Here is a 21,273-nt window from a genome sequence, read left to right as displayed (position 1 = left end):
GTCGGTAAGTTTGGTTTAGAACAGTAATCACACACACACATGATATTATCCTGAAATTCACAATTGATCCTGATTCACAGAGATTGAGTAGGCTTATTTTAGTTGCCTTTTGTATAGCCTCATCTCTTACCTCTCTTACCTAAAGCTGTCTTGTTTTTCACACATAAGGGTTGTAATAGATACCCATTTTGCAATCAACTATGGATCCAGTCAAGTTTAAACTAAATGATTTATTTTATTGCTGACAGGAAAGAGTAGTTAGATACTAATATGAACCTGGAAGTTACTTGTAAAACTGGATGATAGATAACACTGTATATGAAATATGAGAATAAGTCTTGCTAAAAAGCTTCAGGTCTTTTTAACGTCTGAAGGATCTCTCTCATTCTGTACTTTTTTCTTTTACACATTGTTAAATTTCTATACCTCATGCCACCCATTTTTATATACATAGAAACATCTTTGCTGTGTAATTCATTTTATGTTCATATATTTTATGGAGGGAAAATTAACATCTTTGTCACAAATTCAGGCACCTTTCTAAGCACTTCTGTTAGCTACACCAAATAAAATAAGAAACATTATTATCAACATTGTCTAAGAGGTATTGACTTACAAAAAACAGGCAACTTGTTTTCGTAGAATCAGTTTTTTTTGTTTTTATGAATATATCAATATTATCTCATTGGGTTTGTTTGCTTACCAAATGGGAAACTTCTTCTGTCAAAGTTCTCATTTTTCTCTATGTAGCACATACCTGAAATGATTCTTCAGTAAATCTTCATCTTTCCTGAACTTGTGTTTTCAAGCTTATTTCTGAGCCGCAGCTAATAACTACTTAGGGGCCATCTAAATGCTTATGTCTTGGTGCACTATTCACTTTACTGAATATTCCGCTTAACTGCACAACGTGTTTGTCATCTGCTGCTCCTGCTGACAGACAGATAACCATTTATGTTCAGTGAAAATGTTTTCCGTGTTGCTTTTCTGGCTTCGGTAGAATTACCAGCAAATGATTTTGTAATAATGCTTTTGTTTTTCGAACTACAGTGATTTATCCTTGGCTATGATACAGTCTATCTGTATGTGAGTTAGTGCTGCTCATTTATCTCTAAGTTAGATGTTCTGGACATACTACCCTAGAGATATCAACGGCACTCTCAAGCCAAAACAGGGATATGTGGACATCAAACCTCATGGCTCAGTAACTAAATTAAAATCCCCCCCAAATTGCGTTAATTGAATCAACATAGTCAAGTATGGGTTGCAAGTTGGTAAAGTGGTGAGAACAAGCAAACGGCCTGTTGCCGAAGAAACCAAACTGTTCTAAGAATTCAAATACTAGAAAGAGTGAATTTTGCTCTGGAGAAGTTCACAGGTGAGAGAAAAAATTATGAACATGTTAGATTAAAATGCAATGCCAAGAGATAGCTGATAAGTAGATTAACAAATTAGAAACCCAGTTTAGGTTATCACTTCTCAATTCAAATTACACAATCTTGGAAGTGTTGACTTAATGACATCTGGCTCCCTGACTGCAGAGTTCGGATTGTCCGAAGACCTTAACCCAGTGTCCATCTCCGGTTTTACTTACTACCTGGTTCAGTCTTGATCACGTACTCCTACATTGCCCCTTTCTCTCCTTTTGTTTGTTTTATTTTTTATAACCTATTTTCAGATCTTCTCTTAATGTTTTAATATCAGAGCTCCATCTCTGGTCATAGGCATCTCACCTGTCATTTACATAGAATACAAGCACCACCTTTCATGTGAAAGCTTTCCCCTAAAGCGATCTTTTTTTTACTTTTTCTCAGAGAAATTGTTTTTCGTTTATATTATAATAGCCATCAAATTTTATCTTCCTTCCAAATAAAGTCTGTATACATTCTTTATAAAAAGCATTGCAGTGTAAGCAACTGCTGGTAGCGATAGCTGGGGTGTGTGCATGTGTGCGTGTGTTTGTGTGGGTGTGTGGGTGTGTCTGTGTGGGCATGCATGTGTGTATGTGTGTATACTTCCCATATCACCTATGACAATGCCTTGTATATAGTGAATAATAGGTGTTAAATTAAGCTGGGCAGATTAACATAACAGCTACTTCAGCTGAAAACAAGTATCCAAGTAGAACTTAAGAGAATTATTTCTAAATAAAGTGAAACAAGGGCAAAGCACAGATGGAAACTGTCAAACTCAGTGTTGCAATTATCTAGGTCTGTGCCTATACCCCTTTCCCATCCTACTCCTCTTAATCTATGCCAGTGTTCTCCATGGGATTTCTGGAGTGACCTCATGTAGTCCTTTTTTAGATGCCCAGGAAATTTGTATTGACTCTATGACAGCAGCCTGCATCATTGGCAATGAAGTAGGATGGGAAACGGTAGAACGTTCCAAGCCCTGGTAGTAGGAACGTGCTTGTAGGCAGTGAAAATCTAAGCACATCGTCTATTCTATTTAAAACCTCTCTCTATAATAAGTAGTTCCAGTGACCCAATGATACTGTTTTTTAACATTCACATATGGATTGCCTGTTATGTGCCAACTTAGTTCTAAGTGTTGTGCGTGTAAATCATTGACTCTTATCTATAAGCCTTGGAAGTGGGAAATAGGCATCCTTCCTCTCACTTTACTGAAAAAGGCTCAGTAATTCAAGCAATGAAAAATTTAGGTAGACTAGCGCCAAGCTCATTTCTGAAGTTCTACACTAGGCTGTTACCAATCAGACAAGAACATGTAAAGAAGAGACAAGAGGATAGACTCTTCCTACGAGCATTGGTTCCAGTGGAATGGCTTCCTTCTAGACTTGCTTTCTGCCTCCACATCTCATCAGTGGCTCTGTGCCATCAAGCTTCAGTCATTCAGCATTTGAAAACTTGATTTGGGAATGAAAATTGTTGGGAGACCAGTTGCTTTTCAGACCTCTGTGTGCCCCTAAATTAAGTATTGATAGATGAAAGATAAGACATGAAAATGAGCTAGAGTCTAGTAATATCAATATCTAAGCAATAAGCTTTTGCCTCCGGGCCAAAATAACACTGTCCTAAGGAGATAGAGGAACGTCAGAAAGAAATAGTGAAGGAGATTTCAGACACTCTGGGAAATGTTCACTTCCTTTATGTTTAGCTCTGTGTAATGGGGTAGAGTTCTGACCCCTATCAGAGTATTGGTTCAGTTAAATTAAACAATGGCTAACATAACAGAGACTGCATTATTTCTCTCAGGTAAAACTCTTACCTTAAAGGTAGATTAGTTGTAGAGCAAGTGTGGTCCCATCTGTGTGCCATTCTTTGTGTTGTTGTCCCCATCTGTATGACCAAAACTGGATCGACAGTATCATATTTATTGTTAAGGTGAAAAAGAAGGGGAAAATTAGTGAGAGGCAAATGGCATGACCAAACAGTTGTATATGTGTTGCTTTTCAAATGCTTTTGATGAGAATTTCATCACATGGCCCCACTGTGGCAAGAGAGACTGAAAAATACAGTTTGTAGTAGGGAATCACCTAAAACTTGGGAGGTACTATTACTAGAAGGATGGAGAAGAGTATTTTAAAGCCCAAAGACTGTTTCTTTGGTCATCTGAATATCTGTGCTTAAATTTCCCCCCTCACACACATGTAGAACACACTCACCATCTTTCCATAGAAGATGATCCAAAATCCCACCAAGTTAGTACATCCAGATAAAAATCCAGGATCTCCAGGGAACATGCAATACTCTCCATCATGTTGATTCAACTTTTCCTAATTTGACTGTTTATAATACAGCAGAATGCCAGTTACTCTTCCCCTCCACCCCCGTTTCCATTATTGCCCAGTATCTTCTATGCAATGATACTGTCTTCTGGATGACCGTAATAAAAATTGTCATTTGAAAAAAGAGTAGGAAGTACATAGCAGTCACAGGTTTATGGTACCTATCACAATTCCTTGGGTAAGAAACACAAAGACAGCTTACTCTTGGATAAAGAAGATTTCTTGATTAGCCCCTTGGTTTCCTTTGGGAGTAACCCTTTTGTCTGTAGCCCTCTCTGGCAGGTCCTAAGAGGGATGTGCTTGGGGCTAAACAGCTTTCCTATCTTGCTGTTTCTGCAGGAGTTTTTGAGCCCAGATATTGCTTTTGGGTTCAAAACAGGGACAAGATTTCCACAGTCTAGCCTTGTAGTTGCATTGGTAACACAAAGAGCATCAAAAACAATACAGAGCTGTCTTCTACTTATTTTCTTCTAGTGAGTTTCTTGTGCTAGCAATCTCAGTCCTAAGATTTAGTCTAGAAGTCAAGCTTTAAAAAAAAAAAAAAAAAACGGAGAGAGAGAGAGAACACAGTGGGGAGGGGCAAAGGGACAGAAAATCTTCAGTAGACTCTCCACTGAGCACAGAGCACAAGGCAGGGCTCTGTCCGATGACCATGAGGTCATGACCTGAGCCGGAATCAAGGGTCAGACGCCTAACTGACAGAGCCACCTAGGGGCCTGAATGCAGAAATCATTCTTAAATCCAACATTTTTTTTATATTTACTGAATTCTGAACTTAGTCCATCTTCATCTCTCATTTTAGAGGTGGTTTACTCAAAACGTCGCTGACAACAGAAAACTCGTGTTAGAGTAGTGGACATTACTTACATTTTAGTTGTCCATCTGTACTTATATTTTAGTTGTCCATCTGTAGCCAAGGTTGCTAGCTGCCTGCCAAAGTTGTGTCTTCTCATTCCATTGTGAATTTTTGCCTTTGCAAATGACACCCCACCAGGCACTATACTTGTCAGACCTCCTTTGTATCAATCTAGCACCAGTAGTATGAGTGGAAGTAAGAGGTCTCCATTCAAACCTGTGATTGTTAGGACTTGGTGTGCCCTCTCCACACTTCCTGAGAGACTCTAGAAACCCAACGCTGAAAAAGACAAAAGTGCTACCAGCTCTAGGCCATTGAATACCATCTTGTAGCAGTATCTATGCCCCTGGGGCTAGTAATATATCACTTAGACTTCATATGAGTAAGAAATAAACTTTGTGCTAATAAACAGGAGATTTGAGATTGTTCATTAAGTTATTTTGTATTACGGTAGCAGATACAGAGAATCCTTTCCATGTCTTGGGTATTTCCCAGGTTGAAAGTTTTACTGGAGAACGGAGCCCAGCTTGTAACACAGAATCTGAAAAGGCCAGCTATTTGCCTTTCTAGATTCTCTGGCATTTTTGTGTGGGTACATAACCCTCAGTCTGTTATTGAGACTCATCCTGGACCTTGATATAGAAGCTGTGATATGAATTAGGGAATGTGGAGAATTCATTCTGGAACAGTAGTATTTGGGAAGCAACGTTGAGATTCCTGGAAATCTTGTGAACTATATGGTACACATTTATTGAAGTAATTTGGGTTTAAAAATAGTCCAAATTCATTATCATGGCTTAGAATTCAGAACCATCGCTAGTAATCCATAAGAGATGACTGAGGTGAGCTTAAAGTAATGATCCACATAATACCAATTAGATCCAGCTGATAGGACCAGGGTTGGGTTTTAAAGGCATTTTTGAGTATGTGGAGTTTACTTTTTTGTATGTGACCAAAAATGCAAAATCTGTTAGAGTTAAAAAATGTTGTTGAACTCATTAATGGGAAATGCAGTTAGCTGTCATTTGAAGTGGTGTTTTTTTCTACCAAGAGAATCAGCCCCAATTCATCATTATGTGCTTTATTATTTCCTAGCAGCTGACATGAAAAACTGTACTCTCATGTTATTATTAGGGCATTTTAACCAGAAAATGGTTCTACAATCTGCATAGTTTCTCAAGAATATTTCTGTAACCCATATTTTAGTATTCTGCGTAATCGTACGTTTAAGTACCTTTTGAAATCAGTGATTCAGTAACTAGCATAGCTCTCCTCAAGTATCATGTGAAATAGAATTGTAGTCCAATAGACTTAGCCAGAGACGTGACCGCAGTTCATTTTTGATCAGAGGAAACATTCTCATAACCATTCGTTCTCACCGTTAACAATGGCAGTCAGAAATAACATGCCCACTTTTTGGACTCCCCTCCTTTTCTCCTGTCATCCCAAAATCTTAGTGGCAAGCGAATGGGACATCTACAATGAACACTATTATGCCTTTTTACAGGAATTTTAGAAGCTCCAGTTTCCTCTCAAAACACACAGCTTTCATTATGCATCATTAAGAAAGTGGTTATCTCGGGGAATTTCAGTGTATGGTTATTATCCTTTTACTATTTGACCTTCTGTAATTCTGAGCCTCCATAAATAAGGTACCGCTTAAATGCCACAATGGGATTTTACAACAAATTAATTAGTGCTATCACAGAAGAAAATACATTGTTTAGTTTTACCATAATATAAATATATTAATTTAGTATAATCAAGGGATATTTCCTAATGGTAAATATCTCAGAAGACTTTTAAGAGAATATTACTAATGTTTTAAAAATAAAAACCATCTAATTTTATAAGCCATATTAAAATTGAATGGTCTGGCTCATACTGTAGATTGCAAACCTTTTTTCTGTCTTTAAAGAAATATACCAAATGTATGGAGCATCATACTACAAATCATGCTTAATTTCAAATAATAATTATAGTGAAAACAAATTCTAGATGAATATCATCTGCAAAGAACCCAAAAATCTAATTTAAACATGACTTTCAAATTTCAGTTTTGTTAAGTCACTTGTCAAATTCACCATTTAACCACTTCCAGCTTATGGTGATTGTGGGGCCTTTGCAGGGTTACCTGATGTCCCTTCTGTCCTCTTTCCCTATCATTTGTAATAGTCTGAATCCAATCAGGAGAGAGAAAACAGTATTTTGGACAGGAGAAATTATCTTTTTTGAAAGTTAATTTTTTAAAATAAAGAATTATTGTCACAGGGGTTAGAGTAATGAGGGATTGGCTCTAAGTACAGATCACTCTGAGTAACACAGGACTGCCAGATAGAGTATGATATGATGTAATCTGTAACAGCAACTACCCCTGGACTTGAGATTGCTGGAGGAGGCAACCTCAATCCCAGGTGCCTCTGGGCTGAGATCCAGATCTTGCTTTTTTTTTGTTTTCCCCTTAAGATTTTATTTATTTGAGAGCTATACCATGCAGCCTGCATGGGCTGGGGGAAGGGCAAAGGAAGAGGGAGAAACAGACTCCCATGCTGAGCAGGGAGCCGGACATGGGGCTTGATCCTGGGACCTGGGACCATGGCCTGAGCCAAAGGCAGACATTTAACCCACTGAGCCACTTAGCCCCCCGCCCCCCGCCCTGAGATCCAGATCTTATAGGAGACACTTCCATGCCCACCAAATGACCAGAAGTTGCTATGATGTCTTGCTAGAATGGTTTGCTGGTAATTCATCCTTTAGGGTCCAAAATGTCTCCTTGGAGGCACTCCACTACAAAAGTATTCAGGGAATACTGCTGGCCATTTTTTTCTGGAGAGTCTGAGAGTGCTCCAAGACCTACCCAAGTTGTAATAGTGGGGCTGTGGAGAATACAAGGCACTGTAGAAGCCAGACACCAGGAAAGCCTCCCATGGCCGGAGAGCCTTCGAGCAAACGAATCAGAAACAGGAAGCAAAACCCCTTTTCTCATTGAGTTTCTCTCATTCATCATCTGCTGACAAAGCTTAAAATTGTGTTCCTTGGTGAGCAAAAAATATTTAAAGAGCCCAGATCCATTTTCATAGAGCAAGATAAATGGGTGAATTTGGAGCTGAGAGGCAATAAATGTATACAACCGTCAAAACGTACTGAAAGGATATCATTCGTATAAATTTGTAGTTATCACCTAGACTGTGGCTTGGGGAGTCAGATATTATAGAGGACTGGTTGAACGTGAACTGGCATGTCTACCGCATGCTTGTTGCTTTATTCCAGGGCTCCCACAAAAAGAAAAAAGTGAAATGTTACCTCACTGGCTCTAAGTTTTTTCAAGTGCAGGTTGTAGGAATAACAGTAATTTTATCATTTCATTTGCATTGACTATATTATACATGGTTGTTGGAAGAGGGCTATATTTAAACTGTTTTATGTAAATGTGATTAGCCCTTTAAAATGAATGTCATTTTTTTTTAGAGATTTTATTTATTTGCTTGACAGAGATCACAAGTAGGCAGAGAGGCAGGCACAGATAGAGGGGGAAACAGGCTCCCCACTGAGCAGAGAGCCCCATGTGGGGCTCGATCCCAGGACCCTGAGATCATGACCTGAGCCGAAGGAAGAGGCTTTAACCCACTGAGCCACCCAGGTGCCCCTGAATGTCATTTTATAATATAGTTACTGGGGCGCCTGGGTGGCTCAGTGGGTTGAAGCCTCTGCCTTCGGCTCAGGTCATGATCCCAGGGTCCTGGGATCGAGCCCCACATCGGGCTCTCTGCTCCGCGGGGAGCCTGCTTTCTCCTCTCTCTCTGCCTGCCTCTCTGCCTACTTGTGATCTGTCAAATAAATAAATAAAATCTTTAAAAAAAAAAAAAGAGTCTCTTATATAATATAGTTACTAATGAGAAAGAAATTTCGTAGATAATGAAAGACTCAGAAGTTATCTGTTTTTTGATGTAACCTAATTGGCCAAATTATTGTACTTGGCTGATAAACCTGATTCACGGTACAGTTTTCCATGATTTCCATACTTTTCAGTAGGGAAAAGGGCAAAATAGATTGGGAGGCATAAGTCATGTGAATTATTATAGGAATTTTCCTCAGAGCCGTATGTTCAAGGAGAGGACTTCTTCAGTGTAAAATGATCATCTGGTTTATCAGCTTTTATTATTATCCATTAGGTCTAAGGAATGTGTGTGTGTGTGTAAAGCATTTAATTTTAATTAAAGTGTAGATTTGGTTAGAATAAGTGTAAATTAATTGCATTTAAAAGCAATGCAGTTAACACATTATTTTTCTGATGATTGCAAAATGATAAAGGCTCTGAAACTAACACAAGATTCTTGAATTTATACTTGAATTACCTCAAATCATTCAAATAAATTTAAGGAAAAGGCTTTTCCATGGATTTATTTTAATTCTACTTTAACTTTTTAATTATAATCACAAATGTTCTGGCCGTCATTGAATATGTAAAGACTAAGATTAAAGAAATTATGCCTTCATGTAAATAACAATTCAAGAGAAGATAATTGAATAAAAGTATAAGGATCAAATAATTGAAAGTGTAATTTCCATTAGTGGCAGGTAATTTTTCTTTTAAGGTAAATTTTGGTGTTAGTAGAGAGGAGGTAAGATACATAACCTCTGGACACCTGATAAAGCATGTAAAGTTAGCATCCAGAAAATCCCTATGTGTACAAGTTAGTTATGAAATAATGTGAAAAAAGAAAATTGACTTCTGTTAACTTTCTTTTATACCGCTGCGTTTTTTGCCATTTTAAAAAAGGCTAAGTGTGTCTAAATTGAAATGCCCATTTTAACTATTGTTGTGGAATGTTTCAGTGGAGTTTTATGAATTTTGAAAATATCTTTCTAGATCATATCTACTATGTTGATTTCGTTTTTCTGTTTTTAACTTAATTTCTCTCTTTCTTGTAGCTTCTCCATGGGTTGATAACAGCAGAACTCCAAACAAGATTGATCTTTATGATGTACGCAGAAGACCATGGTAAGAATTTTTAGGTAGTCGTGAAAAAATGAGCTAGACAAAAGAAGGTCACATTTTTTGTGAAAAAGTTGAAAGGATTTCCATTTTAGAATGAATATTGTCTAATTATTTTAAAGAGGTAGTGAGGTTATTTTTTTCCCCAGCTAATAAATAAATACAGTTAAAATTCAAGATGGTGAGTTCAAGTGAGCAATAATAGTGAAAATTGTTGAAATGACTTATCAAATGATTTCAAACGGACTAGTTTTTTAAGTTTTGTATTCAGTGTCCCTCTCTAAATCTCTTTTAGCTAGCAGGGGTTTCTATTGAAAAGCTCCCAGTTTGCTTGGAGTAGAGCTTTAATGAAGTGTCTCGATAGAGTAGAAGGTGGTTTGCCTCTGGCAGTGAACTAATGAGAACTGGCCCCAAGGTACGAGCTGCCCCTAGTCATGGTCACATAGCTTAGGTTTCATTCTCCCAAAAGGAAAGCTGCTTTGTTCCTCACTACTAAAGCAACTCTTCTCCTAACATGTACCTCGAAAAGTAGCAAATAGCTCACGATTGCACTCACTGGGAAACAACTATTAAACTTGCGTGTTTTATTTCCATTTTTTTAAAAATGTATTTAATGTGAGGATTGATCTTTTTTTAAATGGGTTCACATTTTATACAGTACACTGCTTTGTAACCTGTTCTTTCATATCAATACCTTCGAGTGCTTACGCATGAGAGACATGCTTAACGTCATTTTAGAATGATTATATGGTAACTTATTTTGAAAATCCCCTACTATATTGGACATTTAGATTATATCTAACTATTTGTTAGGGTTTAAACGAATTCCAAGATGCATGATGATTGAATCAAAGAAATATATTTACGACTTCTAAAATGTCCTGTTAACCATTCCAGTAGCGATTTATGTGAACACCAGCCACGAATGATAGTACCAGATATTATTAATCCATGTAATATTCTTGTTAATATTTCTCCAGGTGTGGCCCTGGAGCTATGGGTTGTTGAGTGGAGGCCAAAACTGGGATATCACATAGATCACATAGATGGGGTTTAGGAACTATTGTTTTGGGAGGGACCTTAGAAGCAAGGTGCCAGCCTACTAGCCTGTCCTCTCATATTCCAATTGAGAAGCATGGCTGGACCATTGCAGATGCTGAACATGAACTGGATTTGCCTTTCATTGGACTATCCTGGCAAACCTACCCCTTTTACCTTCTTACAGAGAAACGGACTTGGGTGCACGTTATAAACTTTGTTTCATGAACACGTAGTCCTGAGTAGATACTCACTGTGTTGGATGTTGTCTGAAAACGAATTGGCAGGTTTTCTGCAGGCTTCCGAGAAGTTAGATTCAGTCTTGGGCAGAGAGGCCTCAAAGATATCTAAAAAGTTGAGTTCAGGTTTAGCTCTTCCTGTTGGATAAATCTGAACACCCCCCCTCCCCCCACCAATCAGGCTGTGGCCAAACAGCATGAACTTTGGGGGATCACTCACCTGCAATTCAGTTTATCGCTACAGTGGGGGCTGGGGGTCAATGTGAGAATCCATGTTTTGAACTGGTTCTCCAGGTGATTCTCAGACACTAAAATTCTGAGGGGCACGACCTGAAACTCTTGGTAATGTTATACATTACTCCGTTTTCAATTACTTTATCATCACTTTGTATTACCCCTTAGTATTTCTTCTCTGTTGATAGTTGTTTTCTCACATTCCTAGACCACCTAGCTCTTGCTGTGTTTATTTTTTGCATTGAAAAATAGGATATAATCTTATAATTCCTTAGAGTGAGTTTTAAACCCCATGGTCAATAAACTGGAGTTTAGGATATATATATATACACACATATATATGTGTGTATATATATACATATATGCATATATACATATATATATATTTTTCCATCTCCAGGAGGTAATTTCTTTTACTTCTAATGTTAGAACACATCTCTTGATCTTTTGTTTTATCTGTGAAACATTCTGCCTCTGACATCTCTATTATGTTAAATGGAGCTTTTTAAAAATTGACATTGTAGAATTGTGAATGAAAGCACATTGTCTACTGAGATAAAATGGAAGTAGGGCCATGCTTGAAAAAAATACCTGATCTAAAAAAACCCAGTGAATACCAATTCAAAACATATCAGTGTTTAATAGTTTTCAAGAGAAAAAAGTATTCATATGGTCTTTGTTTCAGGTACATTCAAGGAGCTGCGTCGCCTAAGGACATGCTTATCCTGGTTGATGTGTGAGTAGTTAAATATTCTCTCTTTATATACTGAAAATTTAGGGAAGATAGGAAGATAACAGTATATGTTGGAAGTAGGTTGGGTTAAAAAAAAAAAAAACAAAGAGAAATTATGATGACTTTATATCCAGGGAAAAAAGCCATGTTAAGATAGTAACAAAACAAAAATTAGCTTACAGAAAATAAGAATCTACAATGGAATTGAAAATTATGGCATATTTCTAATGTCTGAGCTTTTTGAAAAATTATTCTTTTATTTCAAATTTTTGCTTTACATTTTAAACAGGATAAAGTATTTGGTTGCTAAAACTTAGCAGTTCCTGCTACCAAAAAAAAAAAAAAATTAGTTGGCATTTAGCTACTAATGATTCACATAATTTGTAGGAATTTAGCCGCAAAATAGATAAATATCAAATATATTAAAGGCCAATACTGGACTTTTTAAAGGGAAATGCTGGTATATAGGAAGGAATTGCATGAGTTTTTGTATTGGTCATTTTATTTTTTTACATCCCTTCAAGTTAAGGGGTATGTGTGTGTAATCTTCTAATAAAATTTAAGATGAAATTGTAGAATATAGAAAATAATAACTTTTTAAGAGCAATGCCAAGGAGTTAAAAACAAGAGGTATAAAATGCTTGTTTTCCTTGAGAGAAAAAGTTAAATCTTCTTAAGTTCTTTGTCATACTGGAAGAAACAGAATCCAGTGTTTTGTAGACAGCTAAATCCATACCGCAAGCTAATATCATCATTTGAAAACATTTAAAAAACGATCTGAAATAAACAAGTTAAAAACCTATCACTTGGCCTGAGAAAGAGAAGATAAAGGAATTCAACATGTTAACTTACATGTTAATTCCCATTTCATTTCTTAAAATACATGTCAATCAGAACATATTTTAGTTAAATTATTATGGAGTTATATGCTAATCCTTGATATTCTTCTTAAGTATAAACCTAAGTGGTGATTCAATATGTTATAATCTTTTTGGATATGTGATAATTCTCAGAAATAATTCTTCATATTAAAATCTTTAGAACCCACATGTGTATTAGAAGATTAAAAATGCATATCAAGTTCAAATAGCATTTTTAAAGATTATTTCAACAAACATGTATGGAAGGTCTCCTTTATACGATGTGATAATGTAGAGACAAAGATGATTAAGATGTCTCTCAAAGATAATTCAAGTGTATTAGTGAAACTTAACCATATTCCCAAGTAACTAAAGTAATTGTAGAAGGTGATAGACGTAAAGTATGACCCAGTACTAAGAGTCTATAGGGAATAACACTCTGATTGAAAGTGTCAGAAAAAACTTAACATTAAGGAAGTAAAATTAGAATTGATTTCACAAGGTGGGCATGGGAGAGGAGAGGAAAGAGAATGGAATTTCCAGTGGGAGAATTCACAGGAGCAAAGTGACATAGGTGAAAACATTTGGGGGCACTGTATTGAGCAGAAGGAAGGAAGGAAAGAAGGAAGTGAGTGAATGAAAGTCTTTGAATACAGGGCTCTTGTGATCACTGGCTAGTTAGTAGGTAACTGTGAACTATTAACAGTATTAGCTCAAGATGTGTTTCTAGAATTTTCACCTGTTTGCAAGGAGTAGAGGCTAAGAGTTGGATGGAGTGGCAGTTACCCAAGCTCAGGGTCTTCAGGTAAGAAACACCTGACACAGGGTGGAGAGAAGATGGAGAAGAGGCCACCTCTTTGGGAACTGAGAAATGGAATGAAAAAGAGAGGTTGTCTGAAATGGTCAGAAAGTTGAAGGAGGAAATTGGGTGACTGAAATCCAGCCAGATTGGTACCAAGAACATTAATAGGGAAAAAAAATGTGTGTAAGAGTAGTTTGCCATTCTGTATATTCACCCTGTTGTTGTTTAACAAAGCCAGAAGTCTAAAAGTGGGGAAAAGTTGAGAGCTCTAGAGATGAAGAAGGGTGAGTTAGTTGCCTAGAGGTGAGTCTCACAGTGAGATGAGGTTGTCAAGGATCCGTAGAATATGTAGAGACAAGAGAAATAAGGACTAGAGCCCTTCAACCTGGCTAACAGAGCTGGTATTTGGTATCTATTTCTTCAATAAGTAAATATGTCATGAGTATCCATAATTTCTTAAAATCATCCCTGGACATGCAATTATAGTTAGAAACATATACATTCTCATGCTGATAGGAAAGATAAAATTCCTTACAATATATTTCTACTCCATCAGAAATGTGACTCTCTTCACTAATTTTTGAAGATAAAATTACTTAATATTATATAAATGACCTAGAGTTAGTGGGAAAGTCTCCTTTTGTTAGGATGTGTGGTGTTGCTTCAATATGTGGTCATGGACCCATTGTTTTATAGGAGTGGAAGTGTCAGCGGATTGACACTTAAACTGATCCGAACATCTGTCTCCGAAATGTTGGAAACCCTCTCAGATGACGATTTCGTGAATGTGGCTTCAGTAAGTATAAGATGATTGCATTTTTGTGGAGTTAATTCTGCAATTTCTATCTCCCCCTGATTTTAAATATTTCATGGTGTTTTATCACTGATAGGCTGAGGTAAGGCTGATCTATTATGATCTATTATAAAGCTGTCTTACTGAGCAGTCCTCTGCTTGTTGCTAATTCTCCTATGCTTCCATGCCAAGGTCCTTTTTGAATGTCTAAGGCTTTTCCCATGAGTGAAGTAATTGAAGTAATAATGAAGAAAGAAAAACACAGCAGATATTCTCCCCTCATACCAAGGAGCTTAAACAGGTGACATGAACCCTGTACTTGCTGTTATCACTGTAACTCCTAATAAGTAGCAACTTGGCAGTATCATTAGATGGCAATTTTCTCTCCATTATAAAACTCATTTTTCACACTGGACATGTATCCATAATGTATTAATGGTTTTTTAAACTGAAGTATAATTACGCTACACAGTGTTACGTTAGTTGCAGGTATACAACATATTGATTCAATAATTCTATATGTTATCACAATGATATGTGTTGTCACCATCTGTCACTGTACAATGTTATTAAAATATTGTTGACTATATTTCCTATTCTGTACTTTTCATCTCTGTGACCTATTTATTTTATAATAGGAAGTTTGTCCCTCTTAATCCCCTTTATTTTACCCGTTTCCCCCTACCCATCTCCCTTCTGGCAACCACTGGTTTGTTCTTTGTATTTAAGAGTCTCTTGGGTGTTCATTTGTTTTGGTTTTTAGATTCCACATACAAGTAAAATTATATGGTATTTGTTTTTCTCCACCTGACATTTCACTTAGCATAATACTTTCTAGGTCTACCCGTGTTGTCCCAAATGGCAAGATTTCTTTCTTTTTGGGGGGAGGTGGGGGGCTGAGTCATATTCCATTGTGTGTGTGCACATGTGTGTATCTCACTCTGTCTTTATCCATTCATCCTTTGGTTGATACTTGGGTCACTTCCATATCTAGGTTGTAATAAATAATGTTGCAGTAAACATAGGGGTACATATGTCTTTTTGAATTAGTGCTTTTATATACTTTGGGTAAATACCTAGTATTGGAATTACTGGATCATGTAGTATTTCTGTTTTTAATTTTTTGAGGAATGTCCATGTTGTTTTCCACAGTGCCTGTACCAATTTACGTTCTCAGCAGTAGCGCATGAAAGTTTCTTTTTCTCCACATCCTCCCCAACTCTTGATATTTTTTTGTCTTTTTCACATTAGCCACTCTGACAGGTCTAAGGCAATATCTCATTGTGGTTTTGATATGTGTTCTCTGATGATGAGTGATGTTGGGCATCTTTTCATGTGTCTATTGGCCATCTGTATGTCTTCTTTGGAAAAATGTATTCAGGGCCTCTGCCCATTATTTAATTGGGTTGTTTGTTTTTTGTATTTTTGGTGGGGGAGGGTTTTGAGTTACAGGAGTTATATATTTTGGGTATTAACCACTTATTGGATGTATCATTTGCAAATACCTTCACCCATTTAGTAGGTTGCTTCTTTTGTTTTATTTTTTTTTCCCTGTTTTGCAGAAGCTTTTCATTTTGATGTAGTCCCAATAGTTGATTGTCTTAGGAGCTATATCTAGAAAAATGTTGCTGTGACTAATGTCAGGAAGCGACTGCCTGGTTTCAGATCTCACAGTTAGGTCTTGAACCCATTTTGAGTTTATTTGCTTATGGTGTGAGAAGATAGTCCAGTTTCATTCTTTTGCATGTGGCTGTCCAGTTTTCCTAACACTGTTTGTTGGAGACACCGTCTTTTCTCCATTGTATAATCCTGCCTCTTTTGTCATTGATTTATTTCTGGAGTCTGTTCTGTTCCATTGATCCATGTGTCTGTTTTCCATTGATCTATGTGTCTGTACTATACTGTTCTGATTACTTTGTAGTATATCTTGAAATATAGGATTGTGGTATCTCCAGATTTGTTCTTCTTTCTCAAGATTGCTTTCGCTTTTTAGGGTCTTTTGTGATTCCATATAAATCTTAGCGTTATTTTTTCCATCTTTTGGAAAATGCCACTGGTAATACGTATCCTAATAATGTATTAATAATTACAATAATGTATTATGTTTTCAAAGTATTGTTAATATAAGAACTGATATGTCAATGTGCTTTTTAAAAAATCTTATTTCCAAAGAACCATAGTAGACCTTCCTACTCATAGGTAAAGAAGGTTGAACTCTAAAGCAAATAGAACAGGATTAAATGAATGTTAGCACATCTCATAGAATTTAAGCAAGATATTTCATGACCATTTATTGGTATATAATTCACATTTGAAGTGGTTATATTCACAGAGATGAAAATGAGCAATTTGTGGTGAGGTCATTTTGTATTGGACAAAAAAGAGATTTGTCTTTGAAACCTCTTGGGAGGACGAAGTTAAAGCAACTTCCTTCACTGGAAGGGCACCCCTAGGAAGAAAGTAGTCAAGAGAATCAAGTATCATCTCTCTGTTAGTCTGAACTCCAGGTAACTGGATGTATGATGTTTACAAAAAAGAAGGGGATTTATAACTAAAATGCTTTTAGCAGGATGTCACTGGCTGAGGGTAGCTATAGAACCCAGGATCAATGAGGCAAAACTTTGTAAAGATGTTCCACAGGTGATACATGCAAGGAAGTCTGCAAACCTCCTTTGGAGACTTCTCTTCTGGGCCACACGTGTGTCTCCACCACATTGAGGCACAACCTGGTCTTTTAGTTTCCTAAGGCTGCCGTAACAGAATGAGACAGATTGGGTAGCTCAAACTATAGAAAGGTATTTTTTCATGGTTCTGTAGGCTGGAACTCCAGGTTCAAGGTGCCGGCAGGGTCAGTTTCTCCTGCTGCCTCCTTTCTTGGCTGGCAGATGGCTGCCTGTTACTGCGTCTTTAGATGGTGATCTGTCTGTCCGTGTACACCCCTGGTGTCTCTTCTTCTTATATGGACAACAGTGCTAGTAGATGCTGTCCTTATCCTAATAGCCTAATTATAACCTAACCACCTCTTTGAAGACCTTATCTTTGAATACTGTTACATTCTGAGGTACTAAGGGTTTGGACTTCAACATATGAATTTGAAGGGATGCGATTCAGCCCATAACCTCTGGGGACCAACCGTCAGTGTCCAGATCTTGCTCTGCTTTACCCAAACCTTCACAATCCTTTAGCTTGACTGTATCCTTGATATTATTTTGTAAAACTTGATACTGCCTAAGATCTGATTCGTCCCATTCTTATTTTATACTCTGCTCTCTGCGTTTGCTCAGCACCTAACAGAATGTGAACAGGTAAAATGTAATCTCTCAAAGGATCAGAAAGGTAGTTATTTAGGTTCACTTGTACATAAATGTGTCATTTATCACAAAACATAACAAAAGAGAAAGTTGTAAAAACATTAAATTCAATATGGATTTGGCCTAATAAAATTTATATAAAATCAACAGATATTAAATATGGTCATTGTCTTAAACTGGCTTCTGCCTGATTCTCACTCACGGATTCAAAATCTAGTAGTTGATTTGGGACATGATCCCAGGAAACACTACCGGTTAAAGGAGTGTGCAATTGAGTCAAGAGAAAGAAGGAGATAACCGATTAAAGGATCTCAACTTCATTTAAAGGAACTTTATCCTTCTAAAGAATCCCAGAAGCTGCTTAGAATATGAACTTCAAAGTTATTCTGCCAAAATCCCTAAAGATCTGGAGTTTTATGTACCAGCCTTCCCCATATGTGGGCAGAATAGATTTTGGCCACAAGAGGGGAAACTGAGACCAAAAGTTGTAGGTAATGGTAGTTAGAAACCTTACCAGTGCCCCCTTTATCCAATCACTGATCCTTTAAGACAGGTGACTGCTCACAATTAAAACAACAAACAGACAAAACAAACAAACCAAAAAGCCTAGCTGAGAATACATCACGAAAGAGGGTTGCTAGCATTAGAACAAAGGTCCATAATTTATACTTATCTTTTTTCTTCTCTCATACCCTTTCTAATTTCCCTGCATGTTAACTCTCTGTCAGCAGCTTGATTAGTGAGATGGCCTGAACTTGAAACCCAGAGGCCTGGGAATGCACAGTCTCTGTGTGTGCTTTTCCCAGTGGCTCCTGAAATTGTCCAGTCTTAACCAAGCATGGAAGGGCTTGAATGAGTCCTCTGAGTTTTATGCTTGGTTCTGCTTTCCCCACATTATATAGCAACAACCTTCATGACGATCTCCTTGTCAGCTGGAGCGCTGCCGGATTTTTTTTTTTTTTTTTTTTTTGCATGTAGTTTTACTGGCTTGAGAAATCCAAAATATCGAGATAATAGGTATAGATTTAGGTTAAGTGAAATTCTCTGCTGTGACCCTGGTGGGAGCACCTCCTCAGCGTTATACCCCCACATGGAAAGTAGAACATCTGTGGTCAGTAGAGCCTAAAGTTGCAGAGTCAGGGTGGGCAGATTTCCCAAGTAGCTCACTCTCTGTAGTGGTGAGAGATGCTGCTCCCACATCCATCCCTTAGTTCCCACACTCATGCACTCTGCCTTTTTGGGGTAGGGCCAGTGTGGGGAGGGGCAACCTGATTTGTAGCATTTGCTAATTTTTATAATATAAATACTCCCACCATGGCTGATTTCAAGCTACCTATTATGTGAGGTCAGCCGGCTTTAATGATTCCTGAAAAATATACTTTTTAAATTAAATTAAATTAATTTTTTTTAAATGAGCAGATACAAGCTGGTGCCAGCACATCAATGAACATAGCACCGTAGCTGAGAGTACATTTTATATCTTGAAGGACTACATTTCAACTCAAAGACTGTCATCCCCAAGCTAGACCCTTCATTGTGCATTTAAGAGACTGCCCCAGTATTTTATCACACGGGCAGCTCCTAAGTAGCGCAGTAAATGGTGGCCCCAGTGGATCCCATGTTCATGTGCTCATTATTGGACCTCATTTCCCATAAAAGAGGTTCTTGGTTATGCAGCTGATGCACAACCCCACGGTGATATCCCATGATGCTGAATCAGGTAGTATGTGTAGCTGGGAGAGGCACCGTGAACAAGAAAGGAACTCATAAGTGGAATGTTTATCAGTGACAAGAAACAATGTATCCCACCCCCTCTAGAGGTATGAAATTGATGATTATCTAATTGACATGAAGTTGTCAGTTGTCTTTTTGAAAGGTGGTACTGTATTGAAGAATAAGCATTGGACAATTGGTTGGTCATTCACCAGTGCCTGTAGCTATGTTACACTAGGTGAGAAACAGCCCATGCTTTTAGGCCCATGTGTAATATTCTCTCTGTCTATTTTTCTCTGTGTGTGTGTGTGTTTCTGTCTCGCCCCCTCCCTGCTCCCATCCCCACTGCCCTGCTACAGCATTTATGGGCCCATTTTGCAAGCCACACAAAAAGGCTGGATGACCTCCAGTAGACAACTCATCTACCCAATTGTTCAGTACTTCGTGATGAGTGCTCTTTAGTGGTCATTGATGTGAAACAGAGCAATCTGCACTTTCCATGCCTACTCTGTAGGTACATCCTCATGCTTCTTCTCCAGGATACTTTGTTTGGGGAAGGTCTTCCAGTCTGGCTCCTCCAGGGCATTGGCCAACCATTCAAGCCCTTTGCCACTGCGTAGGAGTCTGTGTGTTCTCTTCTCTCAAGCTGCTTATTCCTCCGTACCACACTGCTGACTGGGTGTATGTTGCCTCATGATCCCTCAGCATCCCTTCCCTGCATATCCTCCTAGTACTTTCTGGTTCCTACTATGAAGATCTTGTATCTCTTTTGTTGAATAGTCTCTCTCTCTGTTTCTCTTGTTTTTGTTTTCCTGGAGCAGAGACTTCTTTGCCAGATGGGACGTTTTGAGACCTTACCTATTTGTTGCTTAAAGCCATGAGGGAAAATGAGATCAGATCTTCAGGAGAACACCTGTCATCTTTTATGGTGTTTAGGAGCAGACAAACTACTATCTTCTAGGTGGAAGAGGTTACTTCTGCCTATCCAGAGGGTATAGGGGAATCTGGAAGTTCATGGTTCTCAGTTGCACTCAGTGCACTCAGTTGCACTGGATGTTCTACACTTAGGGTTCCATGATTTGCCTAGCATTGCCCCGACTGTAACATAGAAGCCTGACAAGGCTCCAAATGCAGCGTCCTTTTTTTTTTTTTTTTTTTTTAAGATTTTATTTATTTATTTGAGAGAGAGACAGTGAGAGAGAGCATGAGCGAGGAGAAGGTCAGAGGGAGAAGCAGACTCCCCATGGAGCTGGGAGCCCGATGCGGGACTCGATCCTGGGACTCCAGGATCACGACCTGAGCCGAAGGCAGTCGTCCAACCAACTGAGCCACCCAGGCGTCCCTGCAGCGTCCTTTTTAAGGATGAGACTCTGAAAAACACATACTGTGCCTATTTCTGGCACACGTTGACTTCACAACAGGAGATGGGAATCTCCTCATTGTTTTCCCTAGAAGTCTTCTGCAGTTCACTCTCTGCCTTCAGTTGATAGTTGACTGACTCGATGTTATCATTTTCTTCAGTGAATATGAGAACAACCCACCAACTCCATGCCTTTATGATTAATATTGCGACTTTATTTCTGAAATGGTAGGTGCCTCCCCTTCAATCTATATTGTGTTCCAATCACTGGAGGTGAAACGCTTAGAATTTGTGATGCTACAGCCTCTGAGGGGTTTTCTTGACTCTAGTTATGACGGGTATATGGTCAGTTCTCAGTGGAGTCTTTGTTGTCACATGGCTGGTGAGTGATGATTTAATTCTATAATACCATCCTGAGGATCTGCTTCCTAAAACCACTGCCAGTATCAACTTAGACTGGGTTTCCCCAGAAACAGTCTCTGAGACAAAGATTTAAGTACAAATCATTTCTTGAGAAAGTAACTCTAGGAAATACTTAGAGAAGTGTGAGAAGTTTAAGAGAGAGAGAGAGAGAGAGAGAAAATAAA

At 38.0% G+C, this 21,273-nt stretch overlaps 1 protein-coding gene across 7 annotated transcripts in view; it reads left to right on the top strand.

Moving 5' to 3' along the window:
• Nucleotides 1-21,273, top strand: part of CACNA2D1 (calcium voltage-gated channel auxiliary subunit alpha2delta 1) — a 499,615-nt gene that overhangs the window by 370,439 nt on the left and 107,903 nt on the right. For all 7 annotated transcript variants that reach the window (XM_080818060.1, XM_080818058.1, XM_080818059.1 and 4 more), the window contains exons 8-10: nt 9,540-9,609; nt 11,800-11,850; nt 14,206-14,305. In XM_080818060.1, the coding sequence (XP_080674186.1) occupies nt 9,540-9,609; nt 11,800-11,850; nt 14,206-14,305 (221 nt within the window). The remainder of the gene's footprint in view (nt 1-9,539; nt 9,610-11,799; nt 11,851-14,205; nt 14,306-21,273) is intronic.

Source organism: Martes martes, assembly GCF_963455335.1.
Source record: "Martes martes genome assembly, chromosome: 11".
Taxonomy (NCBI): domain Eukaryota; kingdom Metazoa; phylum Chordata; class Mammalia; order Carnivora; family Mustelidae; genus Martes; species Martes martes.
This window is presented reverse-complemented; position numbering and strand designations above follow the sequence as displayed.